General features: G+C 47.4%; 2 protein-coding genes across 3 annotated transcripts; both read right to left on the bottom strand.

The window, feature by feature from the left end:
• Positions 1-3,288: 3,288 nt before the first annotated feature.
• On the bottom strand, positions 3,289-12,392 carry LOC307072461 (AP-2 complex subunit mu-A-like). 2 transcript variants are annotated; one of them, XM_079731766.1, is made up of 11 exons: positions 12,253-12,392; positions 10,880-10,998; positions 8,821-9,086; positions 7,469-7,559; positions 6,483-6,616; positions 5,889-6,036; positions 5,405-5,524; positions 4,855-4,990; positions 4,574-4,671; positions 4,319-4,430; positions 3,289-4,017 (listed from the first exon to the last, which is right to left on the bottom strand). In XM_079731766.1, the coding sequence occupies exons 2-11, from the start codon at positions 10,951-10,953 to the stop codon at positions 3,883-3,885; spliced, it is 1,314 nt and encodes a 437-aa protein (XP_079587892.1). In that variant the 5' UTR covers positions 10,954-10,998; positions 12,253-12,392; the 3' UTR covers positions 3,289-3,882. The 2 variants fall into 2 exon arrangements, with proteins under 2 accessions (XP_079587892.1, XP_079587893.1); XM_079731767.1 differs by having other exon boundaries at positions 6,483-6,618; positions 7,477-7,559.
• Positions 12,393-14,009: 1,617 nt separating this feature from the next.
• On the bottom strand, positions 14,010-22,615 carry LOC307072186 (segment polarity protein dishevelled homolog DVL-3-like; the record flags this gene model as incomplete). The annotated part of the gene is made up of 15 exons (XM_079731395.1): positions 14,010-14,248; positions 14,758-14,901; positions 15,162-15,332; positions 15,494-15,628; positions 16,786-16,866; positions 16,966-17,033; positions 17,125-17,201; positions 17,340-17,479; positions 19,052-19,121; positions 19,484-19,577; positions 19,965-20,088; positions 20,527-20,678; positions 21,672-21,796; positions 22,027-22,096; positions 22,455-22,615. The coding sequence occupies 15 exons, from the start codon at positions 22,613-22,615 to the stop codon at positions 14,010-14,012; spliced, it is 1,851 nt and encodes a 616-aa protein (XP_079587521.1).
• Between the last annotated feature and the right edge of the window lie 176 nt (positions 22,616-22,791).

Genomic DNA, 22,791 nt, shown 5'->3' with positions numbered 1-22,791 from the left:
CCGGTGAGTCGGCTCCCATCGGGGCGGGGACACGACGCGAGATCTTGCAACCCTCAAACCCTCCACCCCCCCACCCTCCGACCCGCGGCACGTCACTCACCTGGAAGTTCACCTGGCATGACCCTTGACCCGGGGGCTCGAGACGTCCTGCAGGGCAGATGTTGTCCAGATGTGTTCGTCTCATTTCGGGAGGACATCTGTCCAAACATAAAGAAACAGAAGGTTTCTAGGAAGTCCAAGTTTATTATCCTCGCTGTGTGTTTATTGCTCCCCGTTGTATTATGCATGATGCAACCTCCACAAACCTCTTTAAGAAGCGTCGCAGGCCTAGCCAAAATAGATTACTATTCGATTTGAACGCAGATATATGTGATCAAATATACTATGCTAAGTTATTGATGATCGATATTAAAGTTAGGGTAGGCTATATATTCTAGAGGTATTTTTTGTCATATTTGTTGAAAAACATCTCGATGGCAAAAATGTATTCAAAAGGTCTCACTTTTCTTTTTTTTATCATGTAGCTGTATTAAGCCAGTCTAATAATTTCATTCGACCCGAATTAAATGATAGGACAGCCTACCTATCTGTCTGTCTACTTACCTCTATGCCTCTATGCCTAGCATGTTTTGTTGGAGTGGCTTGAAGGCCTGAAGGGAGGGGTTGAAGGTTTTATACTTTCAAAGTGTATCTTACTATTGCTGGTTTCTCCAAGTGGCCCGCCTGGCCCACCCTGCTTAAACGAAAGGCCTACCCTTCGTTCAGGCACAGACCAATGACATCCCAGGGACCAAATCCTTCTTGTTTAAAAGGGGTGGGAGTGGAGTGACAAATGATGGAGGGATGATAGAGGAGAGAGAGAAGGATGGAGGGATGATAGAGGAGAGAGAGAATGATGGAGGGATGATAGAGGAGAGAGAGAATGATGGAGGGATGATAGAGGAGAGAGAGAATGATGGAGGGATGATAGAGGAGAGAGAGAATAATGGAGAATGATAGAAGAGAGCCAGAATGATGGAGGATGATAGAAGAGAGACAGAATGATGGAGAATGATAGAAGAGAGACAGAATGATGGAGGATGATAGAGGAGAGACAGAATGATGGAGAATGATAGAAGAGACATAATGATGGAGGATGATGGAAGAGAGACAGAATGATGGAGAATGATAGAAGAGAGACAGAATGATGGAGGATGGTAGAAGAGAGACAGAATGATGGAGGGATTATATAGGAAGAAAATAATGATGGAGAGATGATAGAGGAGAGACAGCATGATGGAGGGATGATAGAGGAGAGATGTGCTAGTTCTCATTCTTAAAATATCATAACAGTGAGCCGTAATAATGTATTTTTGTGTACGTTTATACAAACACCAATCTTTCACCAGTCTTTATGGGCTTTCTTTCGAGCTTGGTCACAGTTGTATTTTTACAGGAAGTCTTCTGATGGTGCATGCTAAGTAGCTTCTGTTCTCTTTAAAAATCCATTGTTTAGCGCTGGCATTTAGCAGCTTGGCAGCTAGCGCTGCGCGGCCGAGCCAAGCGCCTGTCTGTTGGCTGCTACCAACATCAGTCAGCGTCGGGGGGCCTACAGTTCCTGGGGCCCCTTACACTAGATCTAGCTCATTTCACTCGTAACCTAGCGAGCTATTAACTCCTAGCCTAGCGGCAAGTTAAAATTTGTAGCCTTGCAACTCTGACATGTTTGAACTCTTAGCCTAGAAATGTTTTTATTTCTAGTCTAGCAACATGTGTAACTCTCTCTTTTAAACTCCTAGCCTAGCACTATTTAACTACTAGCATTGCAATGTTTTAAGTCCTTGCTAAGCAATGTTTTAAATCCTAATCTAGCGACATGTTTTAACTTCTTAAATTTCTAACCTTACGATGAGAATCCAGTGATGAAAGGATCACTTACTGTGGAGAAGCATAGTGTCAGAGTGAGTGGGTGGTTGACTGAAACTATCTTTTGGGTCCCGAGATGGAAACCTTTAAGAACCCCCTGGTCTAGTGTTAAGTGTGTTGGACTCCCAGTCGAAAGGTTCTGGGTTCGAATGCTAATGTCTGGTCTACCTGTAGGCAGCCTTGAGCAAGAGGCCCCCTAACCCCAACCTGCTCCTCACTGCAATTTCTCTGTCTTCACTGCAAGTCCCTCTGGATAAAAGCGTCTGATACATGACTCCATTGAAACTTGATAACGATGTTGATTGTAGCAGAGCGGTTTGGTTCTGGACCAGCAGGGCTGTAAGGTACAGCACCAGCAAGACTGTGGGGTTCTGGACCAGCAGGACTGGGAGGAGCTGGCGGCTCCAGGACACAAAGCAGACCGGACCACCAGTGCGTCCAGGACAGCTGAGCGACGAGCTTTTAATTACGCGTCTGTCCATTCATCTGTCCATCTCTGACACACACACTACCACCACGCACACGCTACCAACCATGCACACGCTAGCACACACACACACGACCCCACACTAGCCCCCCCCCCCCCAGCAGCAGCGAGGGTTGCTGGCTGCCTGCCAGGCTGACGGTTCCCACATTTCACCTGATTACTTTCCATCTTTCCCACAGCTCCGGGCGACCTCCGGCCCTGCGCCTGCTTCTTGTTTGTCTCGTGGGGACCCCCACCCTTCTATCAACACGCAGCAGACGCAGCAAGCACACCCCGCATTCCTCCACCCTCCACCGTCACCGTGGTAACAGCCATGTTAGGGAGCAGGGATCGGATGGAGCCGTTAAAGACTGTCAAGACTTGGAGCTGGAACAGATCCAGACTAGACGAGACCGAGGCTAGACCCAGACTAGACCAGTCCTAGATTGGACCAGGCCCAAATTAGGCCAGACCTAGAACTAGAACAAACCCAGACTAGAATAGCCCCAGACAGGACCTAGACCCGGAACAGAACTAAACTAGACCAGAACCAGACTAGACCAAGAATAGACCATAACAGATTTAGACCCAGATTAAACCTCAGCCTAGAGCAGACGTAGATCTGGAATATACCTAGAATAACCCTGACCAGATCAAAACTAGATCTAGAACACTAAACATGACTAGACATGACCAGGCCAGAGGTAGACCAGACAGACATACAGATTAGACCAGACCAGACTAGATCTAGACTAGACCAGAATGAAACAAACAGTCAGACTTGACCTGGACCTAGACCAGCCTAGATATAGACTAGACTAGAGCTAGACCAGGGTAGACAGGACCGGAATGGACTGAAACAGGCCAGGACCGAAGACATCCAGACCAGAGGACACACCAGGAGGTTGTAGTTTTGATTTGTTTTATTTCAGATCAACTGGCCCGCTCATCTTACATCAACACACATTTGGTCACGACAGAATACACCTGGTACATTACAGCCTTCATCATCATCATCACTTTAACACAACCAAGGAGACATTATACTTTATCAATGGTATATATAGGATAAATATCTTATATATATATGAATATATAAGATATTTATGATATGGCAGAGAGATACTCTGGAACACACACAGACAAACAACTTACACTAGTTACTTTAACTACTGTAGTACTAAGGACAAGGTATTACGGTAACTACTGTAGTCCCAACTAGTGTACTGCAGTGTGTACCGTAGTAACTCGTGTACTACTATAACTACTAGTTACCGTGGTAACTAGTTCCAGGTGTAGCTGAGCTACCCTGACAGCGAAGGGGTGGGATCTAAGAGCTACACCAATCAGCAGGGAGATAACAAATGATTGACAGGTCACGGTGGTCCACGTAGAGGACTACAGCTATAGGTTGTAAAGAGTGGAGGATTGAGGGAAATAGTCCGGTGATTGGCCAAAGGGCGGAGGGGAGCTGGGAGTAGAGGATTGTGGGTAATTCTGCTGTTGGCCAATCAGCATCGAGTCTCGTAGATCCCGCTGCGGCCGATGTAGCGCACCCATTTGATGACATCATGGTCGCTGTAGTTGAGCTTGGACTCAAACACCTTGAGGTATCTCACCTTCAACCCTGACGGGGCGAAGGGAACCTGGAAAACACAGACAGGGTCACACACAGACAGGGTCACACACAGACAGGCTTACACACACACACAGGCTCACACACACTAGACAGGCTTACAAACACACACAGGCTTACAGACAGAGAGACAATACATAGACAGGCTTACACACAGACAGGGTTACACACAGACAGGGTTACACACAGACAGGCTACACACAGACAGGCTCACACACACAGGCTTACAGACAGACAGGCTTACACACAGACAGCCTTACAACCAGACAACCTTATATATGGGAAAACGGACAGACAGGCAGACAGCTGACCTCAAAGTTCATGGAGATGGGGGGGCGTGTCCACTTCTTCTTCTCATTGGTGGGCAGCAGCTCAATCTCAGCACTGATCTGAGACTCCTTCATCCCAGCCATGCGCTTAATCCTGCACACACACACACACACACACACACACACACACACACACACACACACACACACACACACACACACACACACACACACACACACATTGAATACTGGGTGACAAGCAGGAGTGGGCAGTCCACGTGCCGTAGCTCCACCTACTTCCAGACGATGGCGTTGTCGCTGGCCTTGTACTTGGCCTTCCCCTTCATACAGATGACCTGCACCCCGCTGGTGTTCAGGGGGGTGGGGATACGTACCTGGAACACACACACGGCCTTACAACACAACCCGATGCCCCCATCCTGCTTTCGACCCAGGGTCACTGATTAGACCCTGTACCCATGACAAACACTGCTCCCAGTATACATGACAAGACTAGCGTGTGACTGACTGACTGACTGACTGACTGACTGACTGAGTGTTTTGAGTGTGAGTCTGACCTCGATCTTCTGGGCGAGCAACGAGGCCTTGAAGTTGGACTTGATGACCACCTTGACCTCCAGCTTGGTGCGGCCCACCTCCCTCACAAGGGGGATGACCCTGAAGGGCAGGATGATGTCCTTGGTGGTCCGGTACCTGGGCACAGAGCCAGCAGCTCACCTCAGCCTCTTTTCCAACCACACATCGACCAATCAGCGCATTTCCAGTCGAGTTTGACCAATGGTCATACAGTACTTCTCCACATAAATCACCACATCGCCCAAAAAATGTGCTTTCTTTTTCATGTTATGAGCAAACAGACATGTCCACATCTATGTATATTTTTAAAATCTTTCTGTTTCAAATTTCGAGGGAATCGCACAAAGCGTTGCATTCCTTACTGCAACGTTGGAGAAGAAGTTCCTCAGAATCAAGTATTTGGTCGCAACAATGACAGAAGTACCCGGGCCCTCAAACATGGGGCCCTTATGGCAGTGTTTGTTCTGGGTGTGAGGGACATGGTCTTTTGGGTCCCAAGATAAAGGTGAGTCAGGACGGACGACCCCTGACCTCATGAGCTCGTAGTCTCCGTCGGGGGGGATGAAGCTAATGCTGCGCTCCGAGTCAAACTTGCTGAGACGAACACACTGGTGGAAGGTGCAGTCGTCTATCGCTATAGACTGCTTCCCACTGGGGAGACAGACAGACAGACAGATGGACAGGCAGACAGACACAGGCAGACAGACAGAAAGACAGACACAGAGAGAGACATACAAGTTATGAGGCAATTTAAACAAATGTCTCAAATATAAAGTATCCATTAAAAAAGACATACATACATTTATTTATAATTATACTATTATATTCATTATTCTAATTTTGATAGATATTACATAGAGACCTAGCAGGGAGAAACTATGAAATATATGTATATTCCAATAAATTTATCATATTTTTCTTACTGCGAGACAAATGACATTCAAACAACATGTATATCTTAAAAGAAAAAAACATCATCTGAAGCACGCGTGTGCTTGGTGAGTTGACCTCTAACCTCTTGGCCGAGTCGTCCGATGTGGCTCCCTTGCCTTGCTGCTTGTCAATCACGATCTTGTCGTTCATTCCAAACTTGCACTCGGGCATCCCGCTCAGATAGCTCTTCATCACCACCCGGCCCGACACATGGGCACTGAGCACCTGACCTACATCAACACACACACACACACACACACACATTAGTACACACACGCACGTTGGTACACAAACATTCACATACACACATTCGCACAGACACACATTAATAAACACACAGAAATTAGATCATACAAGCATCTTAGTACACAAACAAACATACATGTATACACACACTCACACATTAATAAACACACACACATTAGTAAACAAACATTCATATATACACAAATTCGCAGACACATTAGTGCACCACAAACACACACACCCAGACACGGACATTAATATACACATAGACACACACACACACACATCAACACACATAACTGATTTCTTTCCTTTTGACACTTGATTTATTGATTGCCGTCAAGATGTAAAGAGTATTTAATATACAACCACAATTTTGTAAAAATACACATAAATAAATATAAATATGAATAGCTGTATGTCTTCTGACCTTGTGGGGACATGAGTAGGTTGACACTCTCCAGGACGTCTAGGAACAGCTCGTTGCGGCGGTATTTGATGCCTTCACGCCGCCAGCCGATCTGTCCGGTCACCTGGCTGGTGATCTGGGACTGTTCATCCTTACTCTGGAGACAAGGGAGACGGGACACTGTTACTATGGAGACAACGGACACTGTTACTATAGAGAGAAGGGAGACTGTCACTCTGGGGACAAGGGAGACGGGACACTGTAACCCTGGAGACAAGTGGGATGGGACACTGTTACTCTGGAGACGTTACCCTGTTACTATGGAGATGGGACAGTGATACTCTGGAGACAAGGAAGACGGGACAATGTAACTCAGGAGACGAGAAACCGTTACCATGGAGACAAGGGAGACGGGACACTGTTACTATGGAGACAAGGGAGAAGGGACAATGTAACTCTGGACACGGGACACTGTTACTATGGAGAAGGGTGCTGCTGCCCTGGAGACAAGGGGCACGGGAAACTTATGTTCAAACTGCATTTTGATATTGGTATTGGACGTGAAACTTACATGATGCTGTGATGCGGCAGGTCCGTTCGAGGAGAGAAAACACACATTTTACACTTTGTTCTTCTGTTGTCATGGTGAACCTACCATCCTATAGGACATGTTCTACTATGTTGTCATGGTGACTCTTCCATCCTATAGGACATGTTCTTCTACTATGTTGTCATGCATGGTGACCCTCCCGTCCTATAGGAGGGTCACCCACACTACACACACACACACACACACACACACACACACACACACACACACACACACACACACACACACACACACACACACACAGGTTGCAGAGTTGAGGAAGCGCACATGCAGTGTTAATAAAGTGCACAGTGTAAATAAAGTGTAAGTAGGTAATAAAACGCTTTGGTTGTGATGCGCCCATGATGAATAAAGTGCACATACAGTGTAAATAAAGTGTCAGTTTGTGTGTAGGGACTCTCTGACCTGGCTCTTGATGCCCTGCTGGGTAATGAAGGTCTTCAGGGCTCCACTCTCTGAGTTCTGAGGGTAGCCGAAGTCCAGGATCTCTACAACAAGAACCAATAAGTACTGGTCAGAAAGGTTCCTGGGGAACAACATAGTCATGATAGAAGATGTATACATATATGAATGAGCAGTCTAGCCCCACATACATAGTTTTCTAAATGACAGCATTTGTGTACATGCATGAGAAGTCTCGTCCCACAGACATAGCTTTCCGAATGATAATATGAGGGACAAGAAGATATTTGCGGAGGAGGGGAAACACAGGGTGACCATTAGCAGTGAGCTTCCATCCTGGCTTTTATTATAAAGCTTAGACCATCAGAATGAAAGAATCAAACATCAAAGTAACGTCTGGACAACATTATCCCTGAGATACATCGCACAGCATGAGAAGGCCAGCCTTGGATCATCCGTGGACCACTTGTTTCGCCTTCTACCCACGCTGCACTCTGCTTGGGTTTGATTCGCATGGCGGGGTCGCATTCCGTTCTGTCGTGTGACACAGCGTATTTCACGCTGAAACCCATCGACGCGTCACCAGCGCAGGTCTCTGTTGAAGCGTGTTTCAGATTCCGAGGGCTCCAGTCACATCCGGCTGCGTTCTGCAAACCTGTTTGTGGTGCACTTCCATGTTTGCAGTTCCCTATCAAAGTAGTTTTTCTTTGATATTTCTCCACCTCATCTGGAAGTCCCTAGATAAAAGCGTCTTCCTGACTTAACTTACCTCGACTGAAAGATCAGAGGGCAGAGAGTACAGAGCTGCAAGCGCTGGATTTTCTTTAGGTCTTGATTTTCTCATCCAGCATACAAAAATCAAAACCTAAAAAAACTACAGCACCACAGAGTATCATGGCTTCCTGGAGATCGGAGCACTCCCTGCCTGTCAATAGCTCGGCTGAATTCCAAAACGTATTCCAAAGTGTTCCTCCATAATGCTCTTCCAATGAACCTTCCAGGGGACAAGCAGTAGCACTTAGGGGCTGAACAGGGGGAAAGTCTCAATTCGCAGAGCCTATATGTGGGAATGAGTCCCAGACTTCCTGCTTAAATTACACAGCCTGGCTGCCAGTCAGGCTGTGTACCGAGTGGTACCAGTCTGCAGTTTGTCCAACAGATGGCAGTGAGACTCCGTAATGGGATCCAGCAGCTACACACGTCTGAACTGGGCGCCTTTCTTCTGTTCTCACTCAACTCAACTCCTGGTACCAATTGACCATAAAAAACAGAACCCTGGTAGCTGTTCTGCAAGGTGGGGTCAGGGGGGGACAAGGATGGTTCTGAATTGATGTGATGGTTCCGTACCGTCAAGCAGCTCATAGATGAGCACGAAGTTGTTCTTGATGTTCTCCTCGCTGATCTTGCTGAAGTAGGCCGTCATGACGTCACACATCTTGTACAGGAACTCGAACACCATGGCGGCGTTGACGTTCTGCTTGGTGACGGCCGCCAGCCAGATGTTGGAGCGCTTGACATGGAAGAAGCTGGTGCGCGCGATGTTGGTGACGGGGGAGCGCACCTGCTGGCGCGCGTGGATGACGTTCACGCGGAACGCATCCACCGCGTTACGCCTGGACACATGGGAGACAAGACCCCGTTACACACCACACACCTGTACACACCCACACACCAGCAACACTTGTATACAAACACACACACACAGCTACACACCAATACACACCTGGACACATGGGAGACAAGACCCCGTTACACACCTGTACACACCCACACACCAGCAACACTTGTATACAAACACACACACACAGCTACACACCAATACACACCTGGACACATGGGAGACAAGACCCCGTTACACACCACACACCTGTACACACCCACACACCAGCAACACTTGTATACAAACACACACACACACAGCTACACACCAGTGCACACCTGTTCAGCCACACACCAGCAACACACCAGTATAAAAACATACAAACAGCTACACACCAGTACACACACAGAAAGCTTCACACACACACACACACCTGTAGAGGTACAGATCTGTGCACACACAAAGCTACACCCACCTGCACATGTATCCCCTGTACTATAGCTACACATCTGCACAGGTAGGTATCCCCTGTACACACACTAACAATACAACTGTACAGTAGGTCTGTCTGCCAGCAAGCCAACCACTAAGCTTTAAATCCAGCCTGAGGTCTTAATTCAATGGTTCAAGTATCAGATGTGTCACCCAAAACTTTGTCATCATAAGAGGGGGGCTCGTCTACTCTCGTCAATGAGCAGCACAGCGTGTCATTGGATTAGGCTGTTGCCTAGCAACAGCTCTCTGCATCCCAGACCGGCTTCACAAAGCATCCTCCCTCCCCTCTGCAACTCGAAGGCCCATGTGTCGTGTCCCTCTATGCATGGAGTCCTGTGTTGTCTTCTACGGTCACTGAGCTGCTTAACAGAAGAACATTTTTTAAACGATTGAACTAAAGTTTTAAAGTTTTTTTTTTTTTAAAGTGTTTGCCCCCCTTGCAGCCAGCTGTGGCGCATCGCCACTGCAATCAGCAAAGCAAACAATATGTTTTGTATATATTTTTTTATAATAATTTATGTTTTTGACCTATTTGTTAATAGTTTGTTAAAAACAAAATCATAGGTGCCCCCTACTGCTCCCCCTCAAATGTTACCTTTTCATTATTGTGATTAAAGAAACATTGTGGAATTAATATTGACCTCAAAATAGCAATGCGGAATAAAAAGGACTAAAAAACACATGAGGACGATGAAGTGATGCGGTGGCATCAGCTCATGAATGGCTTTGGACTAAATGTAGAAGGCATTAAGAGAAGGGGTTACACAACAAGACTTAATGATAGAGAGTAGCCTACATATCTAATTGTGGAGAACCGAAGGAACAGTATTATGTAACCCAGACGATGGGATGGCTACAGACAGCAGAATGAACTGTATAACTGTAACCGTATTTTCAGCATCTCACACGGTGCGCTTGCTGGATCGTCACCTCAGCATCATGCACACGCACACCAACATGGTGCACCTCACACACACCTCAGCATCGTGCACACGCACACCAACATGGTGCACCTCACACACACCTCAGCATCGTGCACACGCACACCAACATGGTGCACCTCACACACACCTCAGCATTGAGCACACACACACACCAACATGGTGCACCTCACACACACCTCAGCATTGTGCACACGCACACACCAACATGGTGCACCTCACACACACCTCAGCATTGAGCACACACACACACCAACATGGTGCACCTCACACACCTCAGCACCACTGCTGAAAACATAACCTAGGGAAACAGGGTACCATCATATCATGGCTCAGTACCAACACGCAGGGAGACAGTAAGGACACTCACCCGATGTCATCCCTGTACACCCGGGAGATCAGCACCTCCCCCTTGTGGTTGTAAATGAACAGTCCTCCAATCATGATGGATACCTGGCAGTCACTCAGCCACGCCCATTATCTGCCAGCCTATGGGGAGACAGCAGAGCAGACTTTAAAAAAGTGCTGTAGGTAAGACTTGGAGCAGAAAATAGTGGAAGAGAGCGGAAATTAGCTGGGAGCGGGAGCGGTTTGAAATCAAAATAGTCTACTACAGAGGCCGCTGCAGTTAACCAGAACAGATATTCTCACAGCACATTTCACTCACTAAGAGCTGACGGATATATATATATATATATAACCTACAGCACCTTTAATAATACTAGTATATATATATATATATATATATATATATATATATATATATATAATAGCTGTTAAATCTTATCTACAGCACCTTTAAGCCAAAATATGTCATAATAACGGATATTTTACGGATCTGCATTTTAACCTTAGATTAAAATGATCCCAGAAGGGAAATTAGGTTGCCACAGCAGAAACAGGACGTTATATACATTTCAATAAGAATAACGTTTCAAAATATAAACGGAAAGTAGACTGTAAAAAATAAAAAGTAGACTGTGCTTTGCTTCTACATTTCTACTGGATGTACTGAAAACAGTCTGTGCTCCATTATGGAAGCTATGACAGAGCGTTACATCAGTGTCTATACTGCAGACCACCCTGGTCGAAATGTTAAGCACAATCAATTATTTACAGTACTATTAGTAATAATATTATACCATTAAACTAAAATATTTAAAATGAGTTAAGAATACTACATTTGTTATTGATCCAACACCTATATGTGGTCATTTAAAATGCCATATTGAAGGCTATTTCGTTTACATTGTAAAAAGTATTTTGTTGACCCACATATTGTATTGTTAGATGCTATTGTTATCGATCCTAATGTAAGTATCGGAATTTATATATATATATATATATATATATATATATATATATATATATATATATAAAGGCTAGCTGCTTAGCTTAACCGATCATCTGATGGTGGGTCGTGTTCATCCTGATGTTCATGCAGAGGCTTTATGTTATGTTATTTATATTGAAACACAGATATGTCGTGATCCGGCTTCAAGAGTACAAAGATAACATGAAGAATATCATCTGACACCGTTAGCCAGCAAGCTAACCGAGCTAGCAGAGGATGCTAGCTCTGCTGCAATGCAGACTCTTAACATGATAACATACAAAATATAACATGTAAAAACACGTCTAATCGTACCTGTAACACAACAGTACCCCACACACCGCTACACAACAAATGCACCGCACACGGCAGGAAGAATAATCGGTTTACACGTCAAGAACCGCACTCACCTTCCCCTCCTCGGTCTGAAGCAAGATGTCGACGACTGGCTGGACTCTGCTGTCAGATGATCCCAGAAGGACGGGATGCGAACCAACAACCAGCACCAACACACAGCTACCAGGATGCGACCCAACAACCAGCACCAACACACCGCTGGAGGGATGCGACCCAACAACCAGCAACAACACACCGCTGGAGGGATGCGATCCACAAACCAGCACCCACAAACCGCTGCCGGGATGCAACCCAACAATCAGCACCAACACCGGGATGCGACCCAACAATCAGCACCAACACCGGGATGCGACCAAACAATCAGCACCAACACCGGGATGCGACCCAACGACCAGCACCAACACCGGGATGCGACCAAACAATCAGCACCAACACCGGGATGCGACCAAACAATCAGCACCAACACCGGGATGCGACCAAACAATCAGCACCAACACCGGGATGCGACCAAACAATCAGCACCAACACCGGGATGCGACCCAACAATCAGCACCCAACACCGGGATGCGACCCAACGATCAGCATCAACACCGGGATGCGACCCAACAATCAGCACCCAACAACAGCACCAACACCGGGATTCAAACCAACAACAAGCAATACCTAAGCTTACTTATTTTCTCTCTCCTTCCTTATTTTCCTTGCGTTTGTTTTACACCCTACTCGGCTTAATAGCCATTTAGTGTTGTCTTGTACACACGACTATATACTTGAATGAGACCCGTGTTATTAGCTTTAAACTAGTGTTTCATGGATTGAACACACAACTTATCAGAATGACTAGGATATTGACAATACAATGTTCATCGAAGGCCTATTTGGATCTGAATTACGATCCATTTCCATCTGAATGGGCACCTTGGTTAGCATTCAAATACATGGGACACACACGCACACAATAAAACCAACATTTCATGACTCCAAAAACAAGCTTTTTATTACATTTTAAAAGATAAACACACAAACATAAAGGTCAATATGTCATTAAATAAAATGAGTAATATTCACATGAAAGAGAATCCAGTGATGTCACAATAACAATAAATGTAAATAAAACAATATCCTTGGAGGAAACATCACCATTACCCCGCAGTGTGTGTGTATGTGTGGCCATTTAGTTAGAAGGGTGAAATAAAGCTCCTTCATATAGTTGTATTACATTTGTACAGTGCAAGCATTGGTATTGTTCGCTCCAAAAGTATTTCATCTTCAGTGTGAATTCATCTAGAGTGGAAAACTACGTGAGACACGACAACTATTTGAATAGGTCCCCTAAACCCCTCCAGCCCATCCTTGAGTGGGTCCTGCAGGGGGCATCTGACAGAGAGCCAGGACTCCCAGCCACAGGGTAAGCAGAGGCAGCTCGGCCAGAGTGAGTCCTCTCATGGCAAGTAGTCCCAGGGAGTCCCTTCTCGTTTAAATAACATGTAGGAAAAGATTGTTATTCATAATAATGATAATAACAATATCATATATAAAAATATAGTTAATAATAATATTATACATAATATTGTTATTAATAATTTTATAAATATAAATATTGTTATTAATAATATTATAAATATCAATAAGATATTAATAATACAATTTATTTGAGTTTAGTCTTGATTAGAATGCAGCTACATACAGCTGTGCTTCATGAGGTCGTCAAGGTCACATTACATCGTCAGGGGGCATCACAGGAGGTCAAATGATGTCATCAGGAAGTCGCATGACATCATAAGAAGGTCACATGACTTCAGGAGGGAGGTCACATGACGTCCAGCAGGAGGTCGCTGGGGTTAGCGATGGCGAGGCGGAAGGACTGGCGCGAGGCGGGCAGCTCGGACGAGAGGTCGTGACCCTGGCCAGGCAGGGAGGAGGGGGGGCTGGAGGGAGGCCGGGGGGTGCCGTCCTCAGCAGCGGGATCCCCCACTTCCTGTCTGCTCAGGAGGGGGGAAGGGGCGAGCTCCTGTCTCTGCCTGCGCTCAGAGCCACTGCTAGGACTTCCTGTAGGAGGGAAACACACTGATGACATCACGCTGATGACATCACGCTGATGACATCACGCTGATGACATCACGCTGATGACATCACGCTGATGACATCCTACTGATGCCATCATATTTAGGATCTAGAGGAAGATAGCTACGATATAGCCATCGACTTTATCACATCGACGGGGATATTGATGAAATAGCTGAAGATATTGATGATATAGTGATGATATTGATGATAGAATTGAGAATCAACATAAAGTCATTGATGATATAAAGTGGATATTCCCGGAGGATAACATTGCTGATATAGGTGAGGATATTGTCGATATAGGGAGGATATTAGTGATAAACTTTAAGATATTGGTAAGATATATAATTGATGGAATTGATTATGTATTTATGATATAGCTACCGGTATTGATTATTTACTGATGATATAGCTGAAGGTCATGCTGACGGTATTTTAAATAGATGAAATAGTTGTTTGAATGATACGTTTCAGGCAGGGTGACCTCTGACCTCCACTTTTGTGGCTCCGTGGGGGTCCCCAGGGGGAGTGCAGGGGGGGAGGGGGGGAACCGTAGGGGTGAGGAACAGGGTACTGGCCAGGGAGGGACCCCCGCTGATGGAGAGGAGCACAGCCATCTGGAGACAGCCCCATGTCTGGGAGAGAGGAGGAGGAGGAGGAGGAGGAGGAAGGGAGAGAGCAGAGAGGAGGAGAAGAGGAACGAGCAAGAGGAGTGGACAGTGGAGGAGGAAGAAAAGAAAGGAGGGAAGAGAGGACGGAGGACAGATGAGAGAGGAGAGGAGAGGAGAGGGGAGAGGGTCGGGGGGAGGCGAGAGGAGAGGCTTAATATCACAGACACACGTACAGAGAGGCAGGGGCCAGGGGAGAAGGAGCGATGAGAGGGCGAGCCACTCACCTCCTGTGGTGGTCTTGTTGAAGGCGTAGTAACACTGCTCTGAGAAGCTGATCTTGCTGACGGTGGGTCTGATGTGTCCCGAGGCTAGCAGGTTAGCGGCGTAGCGCCGCGCCTCCCTGCGGTCGGAGAAGCCCTCCACCCTCCGCTGGAGCCAGTCCACCACCTCAGAGCCTGTGGGAGGGGTCACCCCTCACCTTTAACCCCTGCTGTACCTCAAGCACAGCACCGCATTGTGTGTTTGTGTATGTGTTCACCTAAGAAGGCGTCAGGGTGTGTGTGTGTGTGTGTGTGTGTGTGCGTGTGCGTGCGTTCGTGCGTGCGTGTGTGTGTACCTATGAAGGCGTTAGGTATAGTGATCTTCAGCCACATCCTGTCCCGTACTTCGAGCCCTGACTGGGGATTGGCCATCGCCTTGGCAACAATCGCCATGTCACTGTGGATGGTCAGACGATGCTCCTCCTCCTGACCTACAGCGAGGTGGACAGAGAGCAGCAGAGTGGTAGGGGGGCGAAGAGTAAGGGGTAGAGGTTAGGGAGTAGAGGGGAGGGTATAAAGGGTAGAGGGTAGAGGGTAAAGGGTAGGGGGTAGGGGGTAGAGGGTAGGGGTTAGAGGGTAGGGGGTAGAGGGTAGAGGGTAGAGGGTAGAGGGTAGAGGGTAGAGGGTAGGGGGTAGAGGGTAGAGGGTAGGGGGTAGAGGGTAGAGGGTAGAGGGTAGGGGGTAGAGGGTAGAGGGTAGAGGGTAGAGGGTAGAGGGTAGAGGGTAGGGGGTAGAGGGTAGAGGGTAGGGGGTAGAGGGTAGAGGGTAGAGGGTAGAGGGTAGAGGGTAGAGGGTAGGGGGTAGAGGGTAGAGGGTAGAGGGTAGAGGGTAGGGGTTAGAGGGTAGGGGGTAGAGGGTAGAGGGTAGAGGGTAGAGGGTAGAGGGTAGAGGGTAGGGGGTAGGGGGTAGAGGGTAGAGGGTAGAGGGTAGAGGGTAGAGGGTAGAGGGTAGGGGGTAGAGGGTAGAGGGTAGAGGGTAGAGGGTAGGGGGTAGAGGGTAGAGGGTAGAGGGTAGAGGGTAGAGGGTAGAGGGTAGGGGGTAGAGGGTAGAGGGTAGAGGGTAGGGGGTAGAGGGTAGAGGGTAGAGGGTAGAGGGTAGGGGGTAGAGGGTAGAGGGTAGAGGGTAGGGGGTAGAGGGTAGAGGGTAGAGGGTAGGGGTTAGAGGGTAGAGGGTAGGGGGTAGGGGGTAGAGGGTAGCGATAGCCTGGGTAAACATTTCGCGCTGCTAGGCAGCCTGGATTCCACGGATCCGATTTTCGCCTGAGATAGGGAACCAATCACAGAACAGGGAGGGGCGGCAAGACGAGGACGCAGCTATGCGACACACCCATCGGCTTCTTCCTCATCGAATTTCTGTCGCTCTACATACGTCATCTGGTATAATTGATATGATTGGCTATGAGCTACGTACAGACTCACGTGATAAGACATTCGTAGCGCCCAATAAACGGCTCCGGGCAATCGTAAACCACGCCTCAAATACGAGAAAATGAATGTGTGGTTCCCAGACCTCTTCTCCATGTAGATTGAGATGAGGTCCGGCGTTAGCCAGGCTAGGAGGGTACATTCAGAGGGCAGAGCCTAGGTACCGTAGTGGGGGGGTAGGAGCCCGGTCATGGCCGCTGTGTGTGACACCCAGGCTGCCGGGTCGATGGGTCTCACTGGTTCACCTGGAACACACACACCATGTTATTTTTGTGTGTAATGGAAGTGCTTGTGTATTGATTGTGTATGAAGTGTGTGTGTGTGTGTGTGTGTGTGTATCTTACTCCTGGCGAGTGTGAAGCAGTTCTCCGGCTGTGGATCCCAGCACTTCACAACCGTCAGTGTGATGGGCCTGCAGACAGACAGGCAGGTGGTCAGACAGACAGTCTTTGTGTCTAGTTAAGGTTAAGCCAGTTAGGGTAAGTTCAGTTGACGGGTCTTACCCGGGTTTGTGGACAACGTCTCTCAGCACTCTGACGGCCTCGTCATTAGTCATGTTCTCAAAGGTGATGTCATTCACCTTAAAACACACACACACACACACACACACACAGATGTTGTGTTACGGTGTTACGTAACACAACGGTGTTGTGTTACGGTGTTACGACAGACGCATTTGTCAGACGGACGGGCGGTCGGACCGACAGGGGGCCCCTACCTGCAGCAGCATGTCTCCTGGCTCGATGCGTCCGTCCGCGGCCACGGCCCCGCCCTTCATGATGGAGCCAATGTAGACGCCCCCGTCGCCCCGCGCGCTGCTCTGGCCCACCAGGCTCACGCCCAGGAAGGCGTAGCGCTCTGCAACACAGTGAGGGCACTCTGGGATGTCACACACACACCGACGTCACGCACTGGGATGTCGCACAGAGACGCCGCCACACTTTGCCGTCAGAGCGATGTTACGCCACACACACACGTCACAACACAGCGATGGCATACTCTCTGATGTCGCAATACTACGGAAGGCCATTGGTGACAAGAAAACGTCTGAGAAAATACGCCTTAACACGACCCAATGGAAAATTTAAAATCCTTAGATGGTCAATAATGTCAAAATGTCAAAATGTAACATGTTGAAAACCTAGTGTTTTAATAGTCTCTATACTGTAGCCAAGTCAAATAATACAGCATATTTATTAATTTTGCTTTTCAGGTCCTTCTTATACATTCATATGTATGTTCTCAGCCTATGTCTATGAAATTGTGTGGACTGTAATGCTTATTTAAAACCTTTGTCGTATCAGTGCCGGCGATGGTCGGCTATGAAGGAGTATTGGCCGATTGAGAATAAAACAGCCAAAGTGGTCGGGGTCGTATTTAGGTGAAACAACTACCAACATAATATAAAAAATACCACAATCTAAGATGACGATCAATACAAAAAAATACCAAGCTCATTCAGAGAACAACCACATGCAATCACACAGGACGGAGTAAACTATTACAAGGCAATAATGTCTAATGGATTGAGGTTACGTAGGCCTCAGTTTCAGCATCACATGGCGCAGACGTGGTCAGTCCGTAGTCGAAACATCACCTCATGAATATTTCCAAACGTCTTCACACACTCTCAAACATACAGAGATGTGGGTAATTACATATGAAACGGATATATTAACCGTCAAATATATGCAAATATATGCCAAAATACTGCAGCATTATTGTCTGAGAGGTTAGGCGTTCCTTTTGTCTGAACACGGCCCTTTCTTCCTTGTTCTTGTCCGTATGTGAAACATCTTCATTTTTTCGTGGTCCATTAGGTCTTGTTAAGGCGTATTTTCCGGGGGGGGGGGTTTCCGACGGTTTTGTCCTCATTGGCCTCCCATAGAATAGTGTTATGTCACAACTCTGTGAGTCACACAGTCTGATGTCTCAACACTGTGATGTCACGACGCTGTGAGGACATAGGCTCCGACGCCTCAACACTGTGATGTCTCATTACTGTGGTTTCACATGTTCTGATGTCCGAACACTGACGTAAAATCACTTTGATGACACACTGTGATGTAACAACACATTGATGCAGAACACTGTAACGTCACACTCTGATGGTTAAACACTGTGATGCGTAAGACTGTGATATAACATGCTCCGATGTCCCAACAATGTGTTGTCACACTGTGATGTCATACAGAGGGAATGGGAATGACATGTAGCATACACTAGCATAAGATGGCCGGCGGGGATTCGAACCAGTGGTCACTAGGTGTATTTGCCTACATGGTTAGCACATTACCGGGTTGGTTAAGTTAGTATTTAGTGAACTGACTCAACCTGGTTGAATAAGTTTAGGGTCTCCCAAGCTGATGTCACAGATCACAGTGCTGGGATGTCATACACTGATAAAGAAACTAACAGGTGCTTACTCACCGGTGTTCAGGGTGACAGACAGGATGTTGAGAGAAAGGGAAGACCCAGTCACACTGCTTTGTGATTCAGACTACACACACTCACACATAGAGAGAGGGACAGGAAGAAAAGGGGGCAGAGGGATAAAGGGATGGATACAGATATAAAATAACTTTTTTCATTAATGTATGATCCTACCCTGTGTGTGTGTGTGTGTGTGTGTCTACCCATCTGTGTGTGTGTGTGTCTATCCATCTGTGTGTGTGTATATTTGTGTGTGTGTGTGTGTGTGTGTGTGTGTGTGTGTGTGTCTACCCATCTGTGTGTGTGTGTGTCTATCCATCTGTGTGTGTGTATATTTGTGTGTGTTCCTACCCATTGGGGTGTGTGTGTGTGTATGTGTGTGTTCCTACCTGTGTGTGTGTGTGTGTGTGTGTGTGTGTGTGTTCCTACCCGCTCCATGTGGGGTTTTTCTTCCATTCGACGGCGCCGGCGGTGGCGCCTGACGCGGTGGGAGTCACTCTGCTCTGTCGATTGGCTCAACCTGCTGTGACATCACAGTAACACCACAGTATCATGAGGGATCAATGTATCACATCAAATGTCCAACCCGTGCTGCCTGTCTCTCTCCCTGTCTGTCTGTCGGCCTTTCTGTTTGCATCTTGAGGTCTTGTGTGAGGGAGAAGCTTTTAACTGGAGAACAGAAGTCACTGCATTAGTGGACCATGGTCACATGATCTGTTTCAGCCAATAGGAGAGCTGGGATCTTATGGACAGAAGAGTCTCTTGAAGCTTTATAGAGCGGAAGATTTGACACACATACACACACACTCTATATGTTTATTACAGCATGTCTTATTTTTGTGTGTGTGCTTGTGCGTTTGTGCGTGTGTATATATGTGAGCGTGATATGTGTGTGTGTTGTGTAGTCTACCTATCTCCAGAGTCCTCTTCCCCAGAGAAGCTGGTGGTCTCTAATTGGCTGCTGAGCAGGCTTGAAGAGCTGTCCCCGTCACCAGGCTCCGCCCCCTCGGGGAGCTGAGGGTGGAGGTGGCGTCCTGCAGAAGGCGCCAGACATCAACTGTTAGGCCACTAGAGACACTACCAGTTAGAATACTAAAGATACTAGAGAGACCACCAGTTAGAATACTTGAGACACTTGAGAGACCAGCAGTTAGAATACTAGAGACACTAGAGAGACAAGCTGTTAGAATACTAGAGAGACCAGCTGTTAGAATACTAGAGACACTAGAGAGACAAGCTGTTAGAATACTAGAGACACTAGAGAGACCAGCTGTTAGACACTAAACATATGGAGCGAACATCTGGTGCATCCCGCCCAAAATCTAGAATGCTTTTATGCATGGAAGTACATAGAAACCAGGGGAACACAGGAGAACATAGGAGAACATAGGGGAACACAGGAGAACATAGGATAACATAGGAGAAACCAGGAGGACATAGGGGAACATAGGAGGAGACAGTGCGTATCTTACCATCTCTCGGTCGCAGCCTCTCTCTCTTCCCATCTCTCTGCTGATCTTTCTCCCTCTCCAACCGCCTCTCTCTCTTTCCCTCTCTCTCGAGATCCTCTCTCCCTGATGGTCTCTCGCCTCGTTCAACCGCCTCATGGTTCCCGGCAGAAGCACTGAGGTCACATCACAACATGGCTTTACTTAACACATACACTCAGGAGCAGTCACAGGGTGTTTTCTACCCTTCTATACTCTACTTGGTTAGGCTCTACTTGGTTTGTCCGAGTCAAAGGTATAGTATTGGGAAAGAAAACTGTTTAAATATCGTTATCAGCGATCTAATAGTGTGAAATATTGTTTGTCTTTAGTCCAAGACCAATCTGAAATAAATCTGTACTATTTCAACATGTTATTTGGTTTTGGAAGCGAATATCGTCAAACTACAACCACAGCGGTTAGGGTTAGGCTTAGGTTATTACCCTTTAATATATAAAACAAGTAGGCTCATATTTATACAAACTAACAAATTAATGAATCAAGCTGTTGTCTAGCCATACTCTGCGTGCACGGTGATGCGTATCAGAAACAATAAGGTTTATTGCATCGTTATAGGTCTGTATTAATACAATTTGAGAGGCAACAATTTCTCGCTCCAAACATCCACCAGGTCTGACGTCACCGCAGCCCACTCGGAGGAGGGTAGGGCACACCTTGGCCCCACCTCGGAGATGGCCCTTCCAAATACATTCCACTGGGGACTAGCCATAGAGCTAACCACGGCGCTCCCACTGGGGACTAGCCATAGAGCTAACCACGTCGCTCCCGCTGGGGACTAGCCATAGAGCGAACTGCTGACATTCCCACTGGGGACTAGCCATAGAGCTAACCACGTCGCTCCCATTGGGGACTAGCCATAGAGCTAACCATGGCGCTCCTACTAGGGACTAGCCATAGAGCTAACCACGTCGCTCCCACTGGGGACTAGCCATAGAGCTAGCCATGTCGCTCCCACTGGGGACTAGCCATAGAGCTAACCATGTCGCTCCCACTGCGGACTAGCCATAGAGCTAACCACGGCGCTCCCAATGGGGACTAGCCATAGAGTGAACTGCTAACATTCCCACTGGGGACTAGCCATAGAGCTGACAGCCAACAGGGTTACACACTGGAAAGAGGGGGGTCTGGAATCTCCAAGGCCGCCTGTTCTCTCCAGGGGAGGCGGGGCCAGAGGGGGAGTGGGCGGGGCTTCAGAAGTCAGATCGTCTGGCTCAACACCATCACCTGCAACCAGCTAGAGGGACAGACAGGCAGACAGACAGGCAGGCGGGCAGGCAGGTAGACAGACAGATAGACAGACCGGAAGACAGACAGACAGGCAGACATACAGTCAGAGTTTCCACTTCAGGACATTTTTGTTTAACCTAATCGAGGATGTCACTAGAGAGTTGTAAAGCTGTCTGTATGTGTTTGTTGTGTATGCATGTATTCGTGCGTGTGTGCACTTGCGTGCATATATCTTACCCAGGATATAACTCGGCCATTATAACATGGCAGTTTAGCGTTGTCATCGGTAATCTCCTCTTTGACCACCCTGAACAAACACACAGACGCGCACATACACATACACACACACACGGGCGCGTAGAAAGACCCACGCACGCACACACACACGCAGGATAGCAGACGCAACAAACAAACACGCGCAAACACAAAAGCATGCAGGCGCGCACGCACACACACACACACACACACACAAAATGAATTGTGTTGGTCAGACAGTAGGCGTACCTAGCAGTCTGTAATAAAACCTTCGAAACCATATCTAATCAATACTACCCAATGAGCGGAAATAAACAATGGAGCCCAACACACCCTCCAGTTCAATTCAATACACGTCTAATCACGTTCATTAGAAGTATTATATTGTACCCGTTATCCAAGGGACTCACCCGAAATCCACGTCCACAGACTTAAAGAAGAACTTGTAGTTCGGCTTGTTGATGGCGCTCCGGAAGTCCCCGAGGGTGACGCGGTCAGCGGGTACGCTGAGCCGGACCAGGTAGGGCGTCTCCTGGCCGTCCAGGTGGTAGATGACACGGGTGTCTCCCATCACGGGGGGAACGGGGAGGGCCGAGGCCCGGTGTGCTGCTCAGTCCCTACCTGCTAAAGACTCCAAGCGGCTACCGTCTGAGAGAAACCGGCGGCTGACCGGATGGTTATATTTGAGACGTACTCTGTATTTCAATGGAACGAGGTTCAATTAACAAACACCATCTTGTCTGCATC

Source organism: Pollachius pollachius, assembly GCF_949987615.1.
Source record: "Pollachius pollachius genome assembly, chromosome: 3".
In the NCBI taxonomy this organism is placed as follows: Eukaryota; Metazoa; Chordata; class Actinopteri; order Gadiformes; family Gadidae; genus Pollachius; species Pollachius pollachius.
This window is presented reverse-complemented; position numbering and strand designations above follow the sequence as displayed.